Source organism: Melospiza melodia, chromosome 10, assembly GCF_035770615.1.
Source record: "Melospiza melodia melodia isolate bMelMel2 chromosome 10, bMelMel2.pri, whole genome shotgun sequence".
NCBI lineage: Eukaryota > Metazoa > Chordata > Aves > Passeriformes > Passerellidae > Melospiza > Melospiza melodia.
Window position 1 is genome coordinate 12,312,226 of NC_086203.1, and position 22,692 is coordinate 12,334,917.

At 41.0% G+C, this 22,692-nt stretch overlaps 1 protein-coding gene across 1 annotated transcript in view; it reads right to left on the bottom strand.

The window, feature by feature from the left end:
* Positions 1 to 452: 452 nt before the first annotated feature.
* The window catches only part of SYN2 (synapsin II), a 194,057-nt gene continuing 171,817 nt past the window's right edge, over positions 453 to 22,692 (bottom strand). Inside the window, exons 11-13 of the mRNA XM_063164403.1 lie at positions 9,492 to 9,552; positions 5,520 to 5,781; positions 453 to 1,495 (exon numbers count right to left, since the gene is read on the bottom strand). Coding sequence (XP_063020473.1) covers positions 1,360 to 1,495; positions 5,520 to 5,781; positions 9,492 to 9,552 — 459 coding nt within the window. The 3' untranslated portion in view covers positions 453 to 1,359. The remainder of the gene's footprint in view (positions 1,496 to 5,519; positions 5,782 to 9,491; positions 9,553 to 22,692) is intronic.

Sequence of the window (22,692 nt, forward strand, 5' to 3'; positions counted from 1 at the left end):
CCCAAGTCTCCAGGAGCTGACATTTCTGAGGCAAACAGAGGAGTCACTACAAACCCACCACAAATCCAAAGGGTTTTTTTAAGTCACCCCAGTATTCTCTTTCTCTCCCTCCTTAATCTTCTCTCCCTGTTAATATAATTCAGTTATTTTTTTCTTGTTTCTTCTGTTAGCACCGTTTCCTGCCAAGTATTACATATAATTAATGATAAGAGATTCAGAATGACACGAAAATCAGATGGAAATGGGTAATCTAGAGATCACTAACAAGCTTCTTTCAGTTTGACTCAGATAACTTCTGTTAAAATCTACTGCTACTGCCTCAAAGCCTGGGATCAATTCTGTTTGCACGAGTCAGAAAAAAAATCTTTTAAACCACACAACTCAGTAGAAAATGGAAATGTGATTCCTACAATTTATAGGGTTTTTTTTATGATGCTGATTCGACAAAGGAATTCATTGTGATAGTTTATTTTCTTACAGCTGTAGTTTGTGTCCAAATATTTTATAATCATAAAGCTACCCTCTTGATATCAGTCAAAATAGACAATATATATTGATGTCTAAACAAGCTTTGTAGAAGACATTTTTTTTTTAAATCAGGCATGGGACTTTACATTTATTAGAAGGTGTTCACAAAAATAAGGGTAACATCATGCATATTCTCTGCAACTAAACCCAGTTATGGTTACAGTCTGGAAATAAATTCTTTAAATAGACATATGGAGATACAGTAGTACATACACACTCTATTTATGACATTTAGTGTACTGATAACTCCCAGCAATACATCAGAAGTCCACAACCAGCTGATGGAGGGATTGGATAAGGAGGAAGAAACTGCTTCAATTTCTCACATTATTCATGTGGCTGGACAAGAATGTCAGTGTGAATGGCCTCCTGAGTCTGGGAGGCAAGAACAAGTCAAGACTATACTTGTGCAGTACAAAACATTTACACACGAAATACACATGCATTGCAATGCATTGGGGGTGGGCAGAGCCAGGAGAAACCCCTTCCCCAATGCTTTATTAACACAATTCTACAAAGGAGTCTCAAATAGGATTATATACTTCAGTCACAGTAAGGCCACAAAATTACAATGGATAAGGACCTTGGAACCAGACATTCTGTGGGAGCAATGGAACCCTTCCTTCCTTCCTTCCTTCCTTCCTTCCTTCCTTCCAGAGCCTTCCACGTGTTCCTGCGTGGCGTCTCCCCCACCAAAGTCCTCCTGCTATTATTGATTTGTGTTTCTGTGGGTTGGACATATTGCTTGGTACAACAGTGAGCACAGTAGAGAAGGGTGCTGGCACAGGGAGAACAAAACCTATGGGACATTCAGACTCTACACGAAGCTGGCTAATCAGAGAAGAGGCTGGCAAAGGATTTCCTCAGGTTCCGGATGGTCTCAGCTTTGGCCTCGTCCTCGTTCACGGACGACCTGAAGAAGGAGGACTCTGTGAAGCTGAAGGCGTTGGTCAGGGACTGAGACTTGCTGCAAGACACAAACACAACAATTCTGCATGGTCACGCTGTCCCCCAGCCTCCCACCCCCCAGCACTTGGATCAGGGGAGGGGAAATTCAGAGGAAATCACAGAAATTCCCACAGGAATTCCCTCCACAGCATCCCATGGGATAACTGGGTGCACACCAAGTGGAACCACAACCCCTTGGAGAAGCCAGACCAAACAGACAATCCAAGCTCCAACAGATTTGTCCCTTGGCTGGACAAAAATTGGCTTTCACCCATTTTTGTTATGACCCACGAAATTCTGCACTGAGAGTAAGGCTTGAGGATAACATTTCCTTCAAGGAACACAGTGGTGTTTTCTTTTCTTTCTACAGATCTGAATTGGATGGTGCAAATTAGAGCCTTGAGGAAAATGTGGGCCTGGCTACTAAATCCAAATCACAGCCCAACAGGGCTGATAAGTAATTGTGTTTTGGTGAGGCTGCAAATGGTTGTGCACAGAGAAAAATCAGGTATTTTACAAGAGTTTGAATCCTGAACTGTAATGTGCTCTCCCTCTGCCAGGCTTAAAGACATTTTATATCTTTGAGAAAACACCCCAAATTGGATATATTTTTTCTTTTCTATATGCAGTGCCTGGCAATGCTACTCCATTCTTAGTTCTGTCACGTAACTCCTGTGTGAGCTCCCATGAGCATGAAAAACATTACAAGGAAAACAAGGAGGAAAATAGCTATAGTCTAAAACTTTAACTTGTGACTTGTCTGATAAAATAACATCTAAAAAAGAGGCTTGAATTGAAATAGAAGACATTATTGAGTTATCAGCTTTTTACAAAGACATCCCTACCTGGGTAAAACGAGTTACCTGATTTCATTTTTATCTCAGTACAATAGATTTCAGTTTTGGCTCTGGTAAAGCTGAAGCACTTTCCTTATTCAAATTGTCTCAGACTCCTCATGGTTTGCAGCTCCTCTCCTTCTAAACTAATAATGTACAGCAAACAGTGCTGCAGGCGCTTTAGGTTTTTCATAAATTATAGTTGTGCTAATGAGAATAGACTGATAAATGTTTGTTTGTACTCACTGAAAGAGGGAGGGTGGGAAGCAGCACTTGACTTGATTAGTAACACAATAAGTAGCCTAATTAAATATTTATTCACAGATTAATAACATGTACATACAGGTTAGGCAACAGCATGTGGGTGAATACAAAGCATACACATGCAAATAGAGTTAATCCTACAGGCAGGAGATCTGAGCCTTGGTGTGCACCTAAAACTGCTTCTGAAACTTAGAAAGCTGCTCTTATTATGGCTTGCATCTTAAAAACTTTCATTTCTCCTTTGTTATTTTATTTTAAAGAGAGACTCTTCCATTTGAAGAAGAGGAAGATTAATCTAGATGTGAACAAAAAGCTTAGAGGAGAAAACTGGGAAGCAGCATGTGGCAGAGCCCTCGAAGTTAAGTTTCAAACTATAAACTGATTTCCATCTTGCTTAAAAAAATCCACCTCTCTATTCTCTATCATCTGAAATCATGGAGGAATCAATTTGAGGCTTATGATCAGAAAACAGAATAAAGAAACACATTGTGCCAGGGAGGCAAGGGAAATTCTGTCCTCTTTGCACAATACTGTCATCCAGCACGTCCCTGGCACTGAGCTGGGCTCAGGGAGGACCCGGGGTTGTTTCCCACTGGTGTTAGCACAGGAGTGGGTGGAACAAGGGGATCTGTGTTCCTGGGAGGAAACAAAGCCTCTGTGCAGCTCTCTGTGCATCCCAGACTGAGGAGAGGTGTCTGAGACTCTCCTGGCAGTGGTTGTGTCAGGGCTGCTGTGCTGGAGAACTGCAGAGCTCTGCTGGTGCTTCCCTGGCGTTTCTGTTGGCTGGGTTTGAGCTCAGGGGGAATATTCCATATTCCTTACTGGGTGTAAATCAGTAAGGAACCTTCCAGAAGTGGGACAACCACTTTTTAAAAAAATTTATTTATTTTATTTTTTTTTAATTTTGAGTTTTGGGCAGCCTTTTCTGGGCAGGGCTTGAGCACAACCACAGGCAGCAGAGAGAACCAATTTGGCAGCCACTGTACAATGTGACCCAGCCTGGACTGTGCCTTTGGAAACAGAATCTGTTGTCTCAGTGACTGCAAGGTTAAAAGTTGAAGCAGATAAGACTTCCTCTTGCAGGGCAGACTGACAGCACACCCAGCCCGTGAGTCAGTGGCACCAAAAGGAGGAAACAAAGACTAAAAAGATGATGGGTTTTCAGACCTGGCCGGGGCAGAAATTGCACAATGGGCAGATTAAATTTTGCATGGTGATCAGGATAGAATTAATGCTAGCAGCATACTTTACTCCATTAACAAAGATTAAGCTTTTTAAGCTTTAATTTAATCTCATTTTAAATTTGGGACTAGAACTAATGCTAGCAATTTACTTTACTCCATTAATAGAGATTAAGCTTTTTGAGCTATTTAATCTCATTTTAAATTTGGGACTAGAACTAGCACTAGTGGCTTACTTTACTCCATTACCAGGGACTAAGCTTTTGAACTATTTAACCTCATTTTAAACTTGGGACTAGAACTAACATTAGAGGTTTAGTTTACTCCATTACCAAGGATTAAGATTTTTGAGCTGTTTAGCCTTGTTTTAAACTTAGGACTACAACTAGCACTGGCAGCTTGTTTTACTCCATTACCAGAGATTAAGCTTTTTGAGGTATTTAATCTCATTTTAAACTTGGGACTAGAATTAATGCTAGCAGCTTCCTTCACTCTATGACCAGGATCTAAGCCTTCTAAACTATTTAACCTCATTTTAAATTTGGGACTAGAACTAATGCTAGCAGCTTACTTTACTCCATTACCAGAGACTGTTTTTTGAACTGTTTAACCTTGTTTTAAACTTGGGACTAGAACTAGCACTACCAGCTTACTTTACTTCATTACCAGGGACTAAGTTTTTGAACTATTTAACCTCATTTTAAGCTTGGGACTAGAACTAATGCTAGCATCTTGGTTTACTCTATTACCAGAGATTAAGCTTTTTGAGCTATTTAACCTCCTTTTAAACCTGGGACTAGAACTAGCACTAGAGGCTTACTTTACTCCATTACCACAGACTAAAACCTAGTTTTACACTTGGGACTAGAACTAGTGCTAGCAGTTTACTTTAATCCATTATCAGGGCGTAAGTTTTTTGAGCTATATAGCCTTGTTTATAACTTGGGACTAGAACTAATGCTAGTTTACTTGACTTCATTACCAGGGATTAAGTTTTTTGAGCCATTTAACCTCATTTTAAACTTGGGAACAGAACTAACATTAGAGGCTTACTTGACTCCATTAGCAGGGACTAAAAACTCGTTTTAAATTTGGGACTAGAACTAATACTAGCGGCTTACTTTACTCCATTACCAGGGATTAAGATTTTTGAGCTGTTTAGCCTTGTTTTAAATTTGGGACTAGAACTAGCACTGGCAGCTTGCTTTACTCCATTACCAGAGATTAAGCTTTTTTGAGCTATTTAACCTCATTTTAAGCTTGGGACTGGAACTAATGCTAGCAGCTTACTTTACTCTATGACCAGGGTCTAAGCTTTTTAAACTATTTAACCTCATTTTAAACTTGGGACTAGAACTAGCACTAGCAGTTTACTTTACTCCATTACCAGAGATTAGGCCTTTTGAGTCAATTAACCTCATTTTAAACTTGGGACTAGAACTAATGCTAGCAGCTTGGTTTACTCCATTACCAGGGATTAAGTTTTTGAACTATTTAGACTTATTTTAAACTGGGGACCAGAAGCTTACTTTACTCCGTTACCAGGGACTAAAAACTCGTTTTAAACTTGGGACTAGAACTAACGCTAGCCGTTTGCTTGACTCCATTACCAGGCATTAAGCTTTTTGAGCTATTTCACCTCCTTTTAAACTCGGGAACAACACATTCATTTCCCCCCTGGCTGTCAGAGCATCCCCCCAGTCCCAGTCAGACAGAATCTACGCCATGAGGAGAGAAGAAGCGCGGATAAAGCGACTCTTACTTAAGCTGCGGGTGCGACTGCGGCTTCTGCTGCGGCGCCGGCTGTGGCTCTGGCTGGGGCTGTGGCTGTGGCTCTGCTTCCTTTGATAACCTGGAGCTGGGAGGACCTTGGGCCTGGGGCCGAGGCTGCTGGGTGGTGGGTCCGGGCGGGCGCTGGGGCTGCGAGGCTGCGGGCTTCGCTGCCTGCCCCGCGGGGAACACGCGCTGGGGCTGCAACGCCTCCTGGCTTTGGGATTGCATTCCTTGGGGTTGCACTGGGCCCCCTAGGTTCAGTACAAGAAAAACTTCATAATGTTATAGTTGCAAAGAGGCCTCATTTAGAACTTCATACCCAACACTTTAAAAACCATCCTCTCCAACGTGATTAACGCTACTTTCGAGGTAAAAGCCTACTCGCGCGTGCTCGAATGGAGGCAAGAGCACTGCTCACACTCATGAGGAACTTGCTTGGAGCCCCCCATGAACCAGCCTTAAAACCGCTAAATAGCACCCTACTTATCCCTGGTACTGATTTCAAACTCAATCAATGGAGTTACACCCAAAACAGTTTTGGCCCAAGTCAAGGAGAGGCTGTGAGGTAACTGAACAGAGCAGTAATATCTAATTCAGCAAGACATTCACTATTTTCTGTGTAGTTATTGCAGATATTTTCTTCCTCCAAAATCTTAAAATAATTTCTTTAATAGTCCTCTTAGATTCACTCTTACAGCAGTAAAACACTCTCATTTTCTGGCTGGTTGAAAGTATTTTCATAATTTACTTAACCCTTTAGTGAGATATGCCAAGAACATTGCAAGAAACACAAGAAATCACTACAAATTCTTTACCAGGAAGGCACTTCACTGGCAAACTACTGCATGGAGTGGAAACCACAACATGCAGGAGAGACTCAGGCTGTGCAACCCACGGCTGAAAGATGCTACAGTATCACCAGTGGGGTTTTTTCTGCTTTCTGGCTGAAATAATGATGTGCCAGACATCAGGGCTTGCTGCTTTTATCTCAGCTCCCAGGTCTGACTGGAGTTTTCTGGACTGATGATTGTTGTAAGTGAATTTTAACCCTTGCATGTGAAAATGCACTCAGGACATCTGACTTGAGGGGAGAAAGGATGGGATGACATTCTGAGTATTTGTTTGTACAGTGCTTCACTCAGGATGAGAGCTGTTGTCAATACCACAGAGCACAACTGAGCTAGACCTTCTGGGAATTTTCAGTCTTGCATAGGTATTTAGTGCAAGTAAAACACTGAATCTGCTCAAGTCTCCAAAAGCAAACCATCATATCTAGATGTACTGCTGCAATACATTATTTTTTTTGTTGTTGTTGTTTTTAAATTGCTTTTACAGTTAACTTTCCCCTTACTAGAAGAATTCCAGTGTGTGTGTGTGTGAGGACAGCACGTGCTGATGCCTCAGTGAGTTTTAGCACAATCGTAGCAGTGTGTTGTGGTGCAGAAAGATAAATAGCACGTACTGAATGTTAAGGAATGTGCCTTCATTGTTTATTAATTTGAACCACTTTTGTAGGAAATATTTGAAGGTGATAACATGGTCTTGCAACATCTTAATAAGGAGCCTTTTCTTATTAGTCTCCTTTCACTCAATATTGAAAACCAGAAAGGTTTCTTTCCCCCACTTGTACGTACAGGCTTGAATGCCAGAAACTTTACACTGAAGACAGATATAACTTTCTTTTATTGCACATTAAGCTGTACAAGAGATTTCACATAAAAGATATACTGCTGTCACATTTCCAGCGTTTGCTCACTTTCTTGCAGCTGGGTTGTACAAAAGGCAACAATCATGAAAGAAACTTTTACCAAAAATAACTCAACAGAACTGAACATTAAGCCTACACTGTAAAACATCTGTTCCCTGTTACCCACAATATTGCACCTAAGCATGCTGACATGCAGAGAGACATCTTGGCTTGTTTCTTGGCTGTGGGATGTAGGAATTGTGTGTGCCCCTGCGAATCCTTCCCAGGGAACAGGCTGGAATCCTGTCTGAGACACCCAGGTCTTCCACACACACACACACAAACACACACAAATGTCCTGTGAAAAGCACTTGTGAATACTGGCACTACTCCATGCAAAAAAATACCAACTGCTTGCAAGGAAAATCGGTCATCAGATTCAGTTCTCCACCCCAGGGCAGTATGGTTTGTTCTCTTTTAGGGTGTCTGGAGGAAAGGATTTGTGAACCTGATTTCTGGGTGGGATTTCCTTGACATAGAACAAAATAGCCAATGCCATCGTTGGAACGATCACTGACCCAGACAAATGCTGATCACTAAAGCAAAATATTCATGTAATTTACTGATAGGTAGTAAACAGTAGCACTTACCACAAACATTTAAATAGCTAATAGTGCATACCTTAATTCTCATCTCACCAGCCAGCTCGTACAAATAAAAGAAACACTAAGAATGATGAGACTCACTGATAACTTTTTCCAGTGTTTGTAGGGAAAACAGACTTAGAACATCAGGCTGTTTTCCCTTTAAACATAATTGTTTGCACTAAACTAATGGCCACTACTCATCTTTGTACATATTCAAGATGAAAATTATAGTTTTGTGGCTGGCTTGCAACTCAGCTTTCTGGTATGCCAGCAGCGTGCAGCTTGTGATTCTGGGCTAGATTTCTCCCAACAGATTAACTGCCTGCCTGTGGAGCTCTCCTAGCACTGCTTATGTAAAAATCACAAAGAATTTACCTACAGAAAATCTAGCAGTTGTCAGGCACCTCAAGTCCTTTTGCACGTTCTTAGAAACCCTATTTATGTGGACAACGTCGGGACTGGATTTTCTTTACAGCTCTCTGGAAACTTGCAGGTGTAAAATAGGAGACCTGAGATGGTAAAGAAAACCACTGACAGTTTTTTGCCTTGCATTTTCTAACCCAGGATCCTCAGCTGGTTAAAGGTACCTTGGTCTGCCATCCCCTCACTTCTCAGTATTTGCAATGAAATGAGCTCTTACAGGAAGTTTAACAGTCCTTGAGGTACTTCCCACCAAATAACCTGGGATTTAAATCTTAGGTAAGTATAAGATTTTTTGAAAGTATTTGCATTAGTTTTCATTAAAAATCTCCATAGATTACTAATTCAGAATGACAACAAAAGGTACTACTTAATTGAAACAGGATACATTAAATACTCACACTTTCACTGAGATATTGCACATAGGTGGCCCATTTACATAGCTTCGTAGCTAATAATTTAATGCAGAATTACTAAAAATATGAATACCAGTATGTAAAATAGAAGATATTTTAAATATTCCTTGGGAAGAACTGTATTTTTATGGAGTCACCAAAATAGCAGACTTCCACTCGCATAGAAGTAAAACTCAAAGGTTAATAAACTTTATAAAATTATAAATAAAAAGCCTCACTAGCAAATCCTAATCTAGACTTTAAAAATATATCTGGAATCACCTACCTATTGGTCATGCACACGCACAGAAAAATAAAGGCTATGAGTACAGTGTGCACACACTCACAGAGTAAGCGGAGGGACGGGGGGCTTGCACCTCGGGGGGATTGTACTGAACAATATCAAATACTCCAGAAATACTGTCTAACCATCCAGGCTGTACATGGCACTGGGCTCTAGAGAGGCACATTCTTTGTACACTGTTGACAGCAGCCCTGCAATCACGAGTTTACAGAGGAAGGTTGGAAAGCGTTACACGCACAGACAGGAACAAGGAAACAACCAGACGGGAGAGTTGACACTGCATAGAAAAAACACAGTCCAGGTCAGCACTGAAACAATGGCAAACTGAACAAAACTGGGATGCTTGCATTCAGATTGGTTGTTTCTCTGATTTCAATTGGGTTTTGATTTGTTTTTCACTTTTCATTTTTGCTTTGACCCTCGCTTTTGGTCTCAGTTATCTAAGTAGCCTGGACTTGTTTTGGTCCTACTGCAACGCCATTACAGTCGAGAATGTACTGTAAACAACCTTGAGGTGGTGGTCGCTGAGGTGGGACTTTGTTTGGCTCTGGCTCCTTTAGTGATCCACTCTGGAAAATACATTTGAAAACAGAAGAGAAAAAAAAAATAAAATTAGAGTAGCTCGGTTCCAATTTTCCACTAATTTGTCTTTATTTTCATTAGAAAACTCTTTATTGGTGGGGCTGAACATACACTTGAAATTTATTCCAGATACCATTTTTTAATTTAGTTGCTGCCTGACATGATATATGAATCCTGGGCAGGTCCAAGGCTGAGCTCTTATAAAAACTGTTTTCCCTGTGCAGCATGTGATCAGGATGCAGGGAGTGCCTTCCCAACCTTACCTCCATCTGGGGAAGGACTTTATCCTCAGTTCCCAGCACCAGCAACCAATTTTTTTCTGTATTTCAATTCATCTCTCTCTCTCTCTCTCTCTTTTTTTTTTTTTTTTCAGGACAGACTGAATGGATTTCAACAGATACCTTTGTGTAATTTAAGAAATAATCGATTTTTAATTATGTTCACTTGTATCCAGAAGCATTTGCACAGCAGGAGTTTTGCCAGTGATAGTTTCACTTTGATTTGCTGGCTGTAAGTGGGGAGGGAGGTGGGCTGCTCCAGCTTCACTGTTTTGCTAAGCAAAATGAAAGAAGAAAGCAAAAAACCACAGACAAATAATAAAAATAATTGAAATGACTTCATGCTTCTCCATCTGACATGTTATTAGAAACACATGTGATACTTCACTTTTCAAAACAGGAGGTTGATTTGGCAGCATCCTTTTCACATGGATACTTGTGAAAGGAAAAGATGGGCCTGAACCAAGACCTTGGAGCAGAACACCCTCTGGGAACAGGAGTATTTGAATCCAAACTTTGTCTTAGGCCCATCTCTAACATTTTGAAACTTGAAAGATGTTAAATCATTGGAGATAATAACTTAGGATTATTTTTTAAGGATCCAGAAATCAAATTGCCATCTGTCAAGAGGAAAAAAATGCAGAATTTATTAAAGAGCAAATGCAAAATCAATTAAACATGTTTCTTGCAGAGCTTACTGAGGTTTTTTTCTGATAGATTTGTATTTGATCCTGCTCCTAGTACTTTATTTACAGAATAAATCTTGCTCCTGGTGCTCTGAATTCCTGCCCAGCAATGCAGCTGCTGAGTTCTAAATGGCACAAGAGCCCTCCAGTGCATGCAGCTGCTGCAAATAAAAGGACACAGGGCAGCTCCAAAACTCTCATTATTCAGCATTACCAACCTGCAGGAGCCCAAATGAGGAGTAAAAAATGTTCCTCACAACCTGTGCTCCTTGATTTACCTGACCCAGTTCCACGGTGCCTGGTGAGCATCACTAAAGGGGTGAGGATATGTAGAAAATAAGAAAATTTTGTAAGGAAAGGCAAAGCCACCAGGAAATGTTGGAGCGTAAGTTGCTGTGTCTGCTTTAGCTGCATAAATAAAAGGACACAGTGCAGCTCCAAAACTCTCATTATTCAGAGTTACCAACCTGCAGGAGCCCAAATGAGGAGCAAAAATGATCCTCACAAACTGTGCTCCTTGATTTACCACACCAACCACACGCAGCCCCTGCCTGTGCCAGGGCTGGGATGCAGCTCTGTAGATTTCTGTTTCTCCCGGCTGATTTATGTCCGGAGATAGCTCCGGGATGCCACTTGCTCGGTTTCTCGGCTGTTTAGGTGGCCTGGAAAGGCCCAGGGTGGCCTTGGACAGTCCGGCGCTCCAAAGGACAAGGAGAGACTTCAGATCTTTTCTCGGTCTCGGTGTTTATTAATTGTTTATCTAAAAGATTTTCTCCTGGCCCAACAGAATCTGCACAGCAGCCAGCCATGGGCACACTGAGAGCCCCCGGGGCGGTCACTTATCTTTATACCCGAAGTTACGTGTACAATATTTATAATTTTTCCCCAATACCTTCTACCCTTATTGACCAGTGCACTTCTAGTAATAACCAATCCCAAAGTGCCACCATCACCACAGAAGATGGAGGCCAAGAAGAAGAAGAAGAAGAACAGGACACGCCCCAATTCCTCCATCTTACTTCTTTAGACCCCCCTGTACAGAAATCCTAAACCCTGTGTTTCACACTCTAATTAACTTATCCCTTCACCATTCACCCCAGTGAAATCCTCCCATCCTCATACAGGTGTCGTCTCCCGTGCAGGATCAAAGTGCAGCCACCAGACACTTCTGGCAACATTCCAGGACTCCCGAGCCCCCCAAGGGTGGTCTCAGCCACTCTGCACCTCCGTCCTGAGGTGCTGAGATCCCACACAGCTCCTGCTGTGCCAGGCTGGGATGCAGCTCCTGCCTGTGCCAGGGCTGGGATGCCCCTGGCACCCCTCACTCTGCTGCTGGGCACTGGGAAGAGCACAGAGCTCTGGGAGGGAAGCCACCAGGAGTGAGCTGCAGGAACTCCAAGGGTTTCTTCCTGCAGTCCCAACCAGCCCACGTGAGGTTGTTAGAAAGCACACAGCAGGTTTAATAATTGGGATTGTCATGATTAGCACCTGATGGGCTCCCTCCCCTTCCCAAGGGCCACAGCCCGGCCTGGAGCACTCAGCAGTGGCACAGGGTGCCCAGGGAGGATATGGGTGTTATCCTTTTTCCATAAAACAGAAGGCTGTGCAGGTAAAACTGGTGTGTGATTTAGAAACACGGGCTGGCAGCTGAAATCACATGCACTGTAATGTTGGAACAGCCCTGCAGGGCCCCTGTCTGCCCTGTGCCCTGGGGCTGGAGCAAATCTGCCATTTGTTCTGGCTCTGAAATGTCTCAGGTTCTATCACAAACTGCACCAGCAGCCCTTATGCAATCTGCATATCTCTCATCTCCCAAAGAAATGATTTTATCCCAAACCAAGCTTTCAATAAACACTCCAGGAGCTCCCTCATCCTTCCCTCAGCTCTCTCCCTCCAGTGCATTCTCTGTTCAAGGTGTATTTCCCCCTCCCCAGTCACTGACTGCAGCTGTCCTGATTTTACCACCCACACATCCTTTTCATTTTTTTATTATTATTTTTTTTTCCACCAGATATCACCTGGTGCTTCCAGGAACCTCACCCACACTCCAGGCCAATCACATGGGCATATTACTTTGGCAAATTAGCCAACCCACCCAGGCTGACCCAAAAAAAGTCTAATTAGCATTACATTCCTAATTGAGAAATCTTACTCATGGTTTTTCAATGGTCTGTAGTAATCCAGCCCTTTCCTTTCAGACAGTCAGAACCTTGATACTTGATATTAAAGGCAGGCTTTGAACCAGCCCTGTTTGCTGCCCTGAGCCAAGGCCTTTAATAAAATCCAGCTCCTTCTGGAGCAGCAGCTGCTGGCAGATGAGCTGCAGAGTGTTCTCCTCACCTCTGCAAGGTGCTGCCAGAGCAGCTGTGGCAGCTCCTCTCTGAGCAGAGCTGCTGGGCCAGACCTGTCCTGCTCATGGATTCACCCCTCTTGCTGATTTTTCTGTTTTTCTTTTGCTGCACAGCCTCCACATTCACCCCCCTGCCACCTTCTTGTAGCACAAACGTGTTTTGGAATAAAACTGATCTGCAGGCAGGCTGGCTTCACACACTGCAGGGAGCAAGGGGTTAAATGCAGGATTTGGGGTTCAAACACTGCAGGGAGCAAGGGGTAAATGCAGGATTTTGTCATGGAAAATGGACCTGCAGGGTCCTCATTTGGAAATTCAGGGCTAAAGAGTAGAATCAGTGGTTCAGGAGTGTCTTTGGGGTGGTTTAAGGCAGAATCAGGAGTGTGTTTGTGATGGTGTAGGAGCTAAAGAGCAGAATCAATGGTTCAGGAATGTTTTCGGGATGGTTTGGGGCAGAATCAGTGGTTCAGGAGTGTCTTTGAGATGGTTTAAGGCAGAATCAGGAGAGTGTGGTGGTTTAGGAGCTAAAGAGTAGAATCAGTGGTGCCGGAGTGTGTTTGGGATGGTTTAGGGCAGAATCAGTGGTTCAGGAGTGTGTTTGTGATGGTTTAGGAGCTAAAGAGCAGAATCAATGGTTCAGGAATGTTTTTGGGATGGTTTGGGGCAGAATCAGTAGTACAGGAGTGTGTTTGGGATGGTTTAGGGGCAGAATTAGTGGTTCAGGAGTGAGTTTGGGATGGTTTGGGGCACAATTAGTGGTTCAGGAGTGTCTTTGGGATGGTTAAAGGCAGAATCAGGAGTGTGTTTGTGATGGTTTAGGAGCTAAAGAGTAGAATCAGTGGTGCAGGACTGTGTTTGGCGTGGTTTGGGGCAGAATCAGTGGCACAGGATTGTGTTTGGGATGGTTTGGGGCAGAATCAGTGGTTCAGGAGTGAGTTTGGGATGGTTTAGGAGCTAAAGAGCAGAATCAGTAGTACAGAAGTGTGCCTGGGATGGTTTGGGGCAGAATCAGGAGTGTCTGGGATGGTTTAGGAGCTGAAGAGCAGAATCAGTAGTACAGAAGTGTGCCTGGGATGGTTTAGGATTACCTGAGTGAGGTGTGGTGGCTGAGGAGCCCCTTTGGTTTTCATTTTGTGGAACACAATTTCCACATCCCACCCAAATTCCCAGGGAGAAGGGGTTGCTGCTGCTGACAGGAACATTCTGTGGGGCTGCCCAAAGGGGCTCTCCTGCTCACAGGGGTTTGCTCTTTATATAAATGTCCCCCAAAATACAGCTTCACTTGGGGAAGCCTCCATGAATGCTGCAAATCCACTGCAGGGATTTCTCAGCTCTGGGTAGAACAAGTGAGGATTTGGCTGCATAATGACCTTTAGGAATAGTGGTTAATTACAGCCAGAGCACAAACCCCACTAATTATCTAGAATGTAAATGTCTCTAGATGTCCCTGTGGCACTTCCTTTCCACACTTACCTGAAATTGTCTCCTTAGAGGTTTTAGGGGTAGAACTGACAGGAAAAGCTGTTTATTCCTCAAATAAGTTGCATTAGGATTTGATCAAGGCATTACTTCTTTTTCTACCTTTATATAAATGCAGATTGGATTCACAGACACTTGAATTTTGAACAGTCTGAAGAATGTTGAAATGGGTGGGAGCAAAAGCAGCAACTTGGCAGGGAAATAGCCCTTGGGCAAAAGAGATGCTAAACAGAGTCCCAGCAAAAATTGATTTTGATTTGGCTGAGGTTGAAGACTTTGTGAACTGTACTTGGAGCACGTAGAGTTGTTTTTGGGTCTCGTTTGGTTTTCTTTGTAATGCAAGGACAGGAGCTTTTCATAGATATTTCAATATTTGAGGGGAAAGCCATGTTTTTCAGGTCAAGAAGGAGAGAGGGATCAATTGAGAGTTGCCAAAATATGAGCTGAGTTAGAGTTCATAAAGAAACAGGAATAAATAGTAAAGCATTTAAGTAAAAAGAGAACTAAGGAAAAAAGTGATTGCTGAGAGATATTGAGAGAGATTAAGTGGAGGGTAAATAGTAAATGAGTGTTTGAAGTGTTATGGATGATGATAAACACAGGAGGAAGGACAAGATGGCAGGTGGGATAAAAGCTAAAAATGAGATGCAGGTAAAAATGAAACATTCTTCGTCTCAGAAATGAAAACCAGCTGACTCATGAAATACAGAATTCCAAATCAAGCCTCTGAAAATTGGGAATGGCCAAGTTACACTGGAGAAGGAAAAGCACTAATACTGCAGTGAGGGAAAGGAATTGGCTGCTGAAGAAAGAAGCAGTTGTTGAACAAAAAATACTGGGAAGGACTTTAGTGGGATGCAGAACTCAAGTGAATTATTAATTAATAAAGTTGGCACAAAAAAAGTAGGTGTGGGCTACTAAAACCTGTAGATGATGCAGGGCTGGAAGACTGTGGGGCCAAAATATCCTAAAGAAAGAATGAAATGGATCAGTGGAGCTAAAAAATATTATAATAATTATAATATAATTACTAAAAATAATATAGAACATGTATTATATTATAATATCTATAGTATATATAATATATAATATATAATATATAATATATAATATATAATATATAATATATAATATATAATATATAATATATAATATATAATATATAATATATAATATATAATATATAATATATAAAATATAATATATAATATTACTTTATCTGCATATTATATTTATTATATTATATTATACAATAATAATATATTTATGTTAATAATTATGTTATTAATATAACTATAGTATTATAAAAATATAAAATATAATTATAATTTCTTCTGTAATAAGAAATAAATCAGTCACAAAGGCAGAGCTGACTCAGTAACTGAAATCTAATGGGAACAATTTGTGCAGTGAAAACCCCTCACAACTCAGTGCAGCTTTGGAAGAACCTATCTGCTTAGTTAGCAAAATAAAGGGGTTTTATGAACAGAAACTGGGGGCAGTTTCAAGCCAAAGGCCGAACCAAGACAAAATGAGTATAAACTGAATAAACCTGGGCTGCAAATAAACCCATGCTGTGTGATTTAGCAAAGCATTGAAATCCTGCCGTGGAACACCCAAAAATACAGAATTTCTCAGTGACTTGTAGCTTCCTGCTTTATCCCCTCAGTGTGCAGTGAGTGGGGCTGGGGCATCCCTGGCTCAGACCTTCCCCTGGTGCGGGAGGCTGTGCCCAGGTGATGCAGCTGCCCCACTGCGTGCCCCTGAACAGGACCAGGAATGTTGGGTTATGCTTTTTTCTACCCAGAGACGGGGTAACTGAGAGGTGTTTTAAAAACTTATTCTGTTTTCAGTCTCATGAGACAGTGCAGGTGTTATAATTCACACTATCATAATTCGAAAGTGACAATTTCCCAGTTACAAAACACTATAAAGTGTTTCTTAGTTTGTCAGCTTTTTGCTGGAGATACTTTAAAGCTAATAATCTAAAATTACTTCTCATAGGTCCTACTACAATGCATCTTTCATAGTTCTATTTATCTAAAGTATCTAGTCTTATTTACAAAACCATCCTTTAAAACTTTTTTTCTAACTCTATTTCTCTTTCAACAAATCTGTCTTATTCTAGAGCATTTCTAAGTCAACATTTCTTATCTCAAAGTTTACATATAAATGCATACTATGTAAGCCTTCTGTCAAGCCCTGAAAACTCTCTACAAATCCATTTCCCACACCAAATTTTGCTGTTTGCTGGTTTTTATATTCCCTGTGGAAAGAGAGAAACAGCTACAATGGAGAGATGAGATTTTAAAAATCCACCTTCCTGCTGTCTGTGCAAGGAGGGCAGCAAGAGAAGAGGTCTCTCCTTTTTACACAATTTTGGAGTTCTCTGTCCAGCCTCGTCCTTCTGCACTGAGGGAATCTGTGTGCAAAACACACTCAGCAAAAATGGGGCCAGCCTGGGGTTGCTTTGTGCTGAAGTTGTGACAAAGAATTCAAAAACTTCAAGCAGCTTTTGCTGTTGCCCAACTAAGTTTCCAAAGAACCTCTGCAAAACCTGTCATTTCCCCTGAGTGGGTAGGAAATGCCTGCTCAGGGCAGAAAAAAAAGCTAAATAGTGAGAATTTTACTAGGAATAGTATTTTAAAAATGCACTGAAAGGGCCCTTAAAAAAAATTAAAGAGTATTCTAACTTGGATTTTACAGTCTGTTTTCCATTGCTAGATAACTAATTACTTCCCAGACAATGGCTTCCTTTTTGAAGCGCTCTTAAAAATAATTAAATCATAGAATGTTTTGGGTTGTGACGTTCAAGATCTTTTTTTTTTTTTTCCAAATAATCATTTTTTTCTTCACCTGGAGAAAAAAGAGAGAGCAGAGCAGGTGGCTCAGGGCAGGTGAGCCCCCGGCAGGAGCTCAGTGCTGTTCTCATGGACACTCCAGTGTTTTCCTGAGATACTGGAACAGCTCAGTTCCCACTGTCCCTTCCAGCCCTATTTTCTGTTATTCTGCTGCACAAAAAAATTAAAACAACCCCATCTCTCAGTTTGCTGAGGTTTCTACAGAAACTTCTCAGGGAAAATGCATTTCTGAAGTGCCATCAGCTATGGAAGCTTTCTGCTTCCTTCCACAGCCAGGCAATAAAAAACAAGGATGCTTTTTGAATTTCTTCTTCAGCTCTTTTACTGCTTGAAGAAATCCGATTTCCAGTTGTGCTTTTGGAGCAGGGGACAGTGAAACCACGCAGTGGCACAGCAGCTTTGAGCTCTTTCCAGGAGAAGACAAAAACAGGGAGGGAATTTGGGATGGCAGCGAGCTCCCCCGTGTGCTGACACTGGGAGTGAAGGGAGCTTGGAGCAGGGAACAGCTCCAAAACATGGAAAAGCAGAAACAAGAGTCCAGGAGATGCAGGAGAACACCCTGGGACTGGCAAAGAGGATTTCTCTCACCTTTCCCAGCCTACAGAGGAACGTCCCCATTCTCAATGGGTCAGGTGGGGCTGGACAGTGCCAAAATCCTGTGCTGAGGGCTGGAGTTGTAGGGAAGCTTTGACCCCGAGCCCAGGGAGTTTGGGTGATGCCGTGCTGTGTCTGCTCCTCCAGTTTTAACAAAAAGAAGGTTATTTTTATGGCTGCTTTGAAATGTGGGATGGCAAGAGATCCTGCATGAACAGGAGGAGCTGAAAGGCTGCAGAAGTTCACCTTGCAGAGATCCAGCACTACTGGATCCACTCAGAGTTAAAGTTTATCTTTGGAAATGAGAGAGGCTGGGAAAAAGATGCTGAAGCAACTTCAAGCTCAGTCTGAGAACCCCCATTTTGTGTTTTTAGGGTCACAGTGGAGTGTGAGGGGGCACTGAAAAGACGCACTGGGTGAGACACCTGAGCTGTCCCTAAATAAAGTGAATTTTGGGGCTCTGGTGAGAACCAAACCCAAGAACCACCCACAGCTCCTCTTCTTGTTCCTCACGGTGCTGCTGCTGCCCTCAAACACCCTCAGGAGCTCTAGGGCTGCTCTGAGCTCTGAAAAGTCTCTGCTAGAAGCTGCAAGACCCTGGAGGGGGATTTTGGAGCAGCTGAACACAAGTTTGCTCTGCTGGCATCTCCACAAGTCCATCCGCACATTCCAGAGCTGGTAGTGTGGCTGTGTGCGAGGGCTGCTTATTTTTACTTTTTTTTTCTATGGAAAAATCAAGAAAAATTGAAAATGAGCTGCTCTGGCTTTGGATTCTTCCATAATTTCTCTTGGTGCTTCTCCTTGTTTCAAGAGATTTGACACACGTGGTCGTTATTGAAAATAAACCATGGCAGGGATTGATTCTGGGGAGAGGGACAGAATTCCTTCAAGTTAAACATGGAGAAAAGCCAATCCCCTCTGCTGAACTGGGCATGATTTAAAGGTCAGAGAAATCAAACAGAAAAGTCAAGTGGAGACAGGGAATAATAACAACAAAAAAAAAGTAGAGAGAAAAACCCCACCAGGTTGGGGAAAGGAAGGGAGATCAAGGAAAAGCCTCCCAAAAAAAAAAGGGATTTCTGTTAGGTTCAGCTTAAATAAAAAATCAGAGAGTAAAATAGATATATATATAATAAAATAATAAATAATAAAATTGTATTATATTAATATATAATGTATAATATATAATGTATAATATATAATGTATAATATATAATATATAATATATAATATATAATATATAATATATAATATATAATATATAATATATAATATATAATATATAATATATAATATATAATATATAATATATAATATATAACATATAATATATAACATATACTATATAACATATACTATATACTATATACTATATAATATATTATATATTATATACTATATATTATATATTATATATTATATATTATATACTATATACTATATATCATATCATATCATATCATATCATATCATATCATATCATATCATATCATAATAAAAAACCCAACAAAGGATGTTATCTATGATAGTAATGACAGCACCATGCCAGAACAGAGAGTTTGTGTCTGTGGCAGCTTTTCCCTGCCCTGTGGCCATGGCCTCACTGCTGCCCTGGCTCTCTTTTGGAAAAAGATGGGATTTGCTCTAGATTGGAATGAGGAGAATTCCTGCAGTTTCCAAAATAACACCTCAGGGACCAAAAAGCTGCTTCTCACAGAAGTCTACCAGGAACAGACAGGCCCCTCCATCGTGGTGGGCTCAGGTTATTTTACATCCCAAATATTTTCTTTTTCTTGAGGGGAAGGGACCATGGAGTGTCAGAATTCCCAACATCACTGGCAGGCTGGGAGATGATCAGGAGATCATCTGGCAGGAGGCAATAAAAAGGGAGGAAAAGCATCACTTTGTTGTGTGAATGAAGACAAAAAGAGAATATTCATGTTGTTATGTTTAAGAGAAATGTGGAAAAGTATTTTTTAAGTACAAGAATTGTTTTGTTTTTCAGTTTTACCAGTGGTTTGTGGCTTACTGAATGAAAAAATCAGCACTAAGGCTGAAGCACTGGATCCTACAGACAATTGAGATCATCCAAATCCTCCTGGGCCTGAAGTCTGTCCCTGTCAGGGGCTTTTTCCTTTGGGATCCTCTTCTAACCTGTGCTTTGTGAGCAAATTTCTATCTTACCAAGCTTTGTTAACTTTTCTGAAGAAGTCATTTATTTTTCCAGGTACACTGCTGGTGATAGGCATTCAAAATAGAGTACTCAGAACTTAAAAATAAAAAAAAAATCAGGGTACACCCAGAAAACTTTATTTAATTTGGACATATTTCTGTTGATGGAAATTTCTGTTTCTCAGTGGAAATTTTGACCAAATGACCCTAAACCTTTCACATATGACCTTTAGTGTATTTTTGTATAATCTTAAGGCCATCAGATCCCCTCAGAAGGGCACCCTTGGTTATTTCTTGGCAAGTTGAACCAAGCTGAGCAGGATACCCATTATCAGTGCTCTGATTAAATCACCCTCCTGTAGTGGATACATCTGCAGGTGAAATCCCAGAGTTTGAACAGATTTATCCCCAGTTATTTACCCAAGACTCAAACCCAGCTCTGAGCAGCTCCCTTGGCTCTCGCTCCATCTGCTGGTGCAGGGGCTCAGGAAGGATTTTAAACCAATTATTTCCACTTTCACCATCACTTTGTCAGTACAATTCCTGCTCAGTTATTTGCATGTTGTGTCTTTATCAATATTAAAATTTTTAGGGTTTATTTTCCAGCATGAACTTTGTGGTTTTGATACATTGCAATACCTGCATGTGGAGTTTAAATGCTTAAAATAAATCACACTTTGTTAATGAAATAGGAACTGTTTCAAACACATGAACATCCCTCATGCAGCAGTTCCAGCTGGGTTCTGCCTCTCTTGGGCCTCTGTCCCTCACATGCAGAACCTGGGGTCTTGTTCAAGAGTGGACAAAATAACATCAGTGTAGGAAAAAAACCCCCTCCATCATTTTATAATTGTGATAAACAAATTTTACTGTGCCCCAGATGTGGCCTTTTACCAGGTTGTGGTGAGCTCAGGCTCCTACTTGTTTATTTTCTGCTGATTTTCTTAATTCCCTGTGTTTATATTGGGATCTAAAAGAGTAACAGCTGTTCTTTTATTTTCACTAACATAAAAACTAAGAGTTTAAAACCCCCTTTTGATCAAAATAAGCACACAAAGATAAACATTGTGTGTGTGTATATATACACACACACACATATATATATACACAGTTATTTATGTGCACATTAATGTAGCCAATTAAAATATATTCCACATTAAAATAATAATTAGAAAAGAAAGAAATACATTAGAGTAATATGAGGAAAAATTTTCGAGTATGGAGCATTTCAGCTTTGTAAAATCTATAGAAAAATAAATTTTTAATGTGATACAGCTTATGGAACAGGATGTAATACATTGTAATAATAAATAATAGATTTATTCTATTTATTCCCCAAGTGGTTTATTGCAGAAGAGAAGCCACAAGGTGTCGCTGGGATGCAAATAACCAAAATACTGCAGTGAGGGGGCACCACCTCCAGCAAAAATGACAGTTTTCAGAACGGCTTTTGACTGAAATAACCTTTGGAACATGTTGCATTTCAGATTGTGTGATTTCTGTGCCTCAGCAATATTCTTCCTTGCTCTTTGTGAGTTTTGATGCCAATGGTTTAGATTCTCTACCAATACTTTTAGGAAGGCAAGAAAAAGTATTTTAATAAGAAATGTAATTTATCTTACCAAGGATTATGATTTAAAAGGACTTTTATGGACAGTAGACTAATGCTGAATTCTCCATTTCCAAATAACTCCATGAGGAGATCCTTCCCAATTAAATGTAATCCCTTTAGCTAAGATCAAACTCAATAACTGCTTTTTCTGGTCATCATCAAAACTTCAGGTTGGAAGCAATTTGCTGCTCATCAGAAGTATTATCCTTTAAAAATTCCACTAAATCCAAGAGACGGAAGTGAGAGAGCTGTGGCTGATCCCATGAAAATCCAGGAGCAGGGAGTTTGCTGATGGATTAATTATCTCTCTGGAATTCCCACATTTGTTATTTACACTATGTCCACGTGTGGTTCAATTTTCTCTCTGCACATGGGACAGTAAAAGTGGATAAACTGCAGCATGGCAATGGAGAATACACAGATTATGATTGGTTTATTAGCCCTGTGCCACTCCTTTCTTTGTCAGCACACAGAACCAGGATGTGGCTGGGAATGCTCTGCTCTCTCTGATGTCACCAGGCCACGGGCATCGTGCCTCTGGAGCACCAATTCCTCCCTTCTTTCCTCCCATTGAGGAAATAAATCCCTTATTCCTTCATGGGTAATGCAACAGGACTGAATGGACATTTCCCTAACAGGATTTCCCTCAGCCTCAGCTGCTTGCACACCCACAAGCATTTGCATTTATGGTGATTCTCATGGACAATGTCATTTTCTCTGCAGAATTTCCTCCAGCACAATTCACCTCAGGGCCTGACAGGCAGCTCTGAGTGGGTGTTTGACCATCATTATTGATTTATACACAAATATTATGGTCAAGGAACAAGCTCTGCAAACCCAGAGCAGAGTCACTGGGTGGTTTAACCCATTTTCTTGATTTTTATGGAAAATTTGAAAGAGGCTTCTCTAAAAATCTGTCAAAAGTAGTCAAAGAGGTTAGAAAATATGGGAAATCCACAATTTTGTTGCCTGCAAGTAGAGCAGGTTTGTTTATGGAAAACTTTTAAAATCCTATTCCTAGATAAAGTTCCATTTTCAGCATGGTGTGGGGTGAAACAAATGATCATGATTTAAATAACAGAAACAGCTTCATTT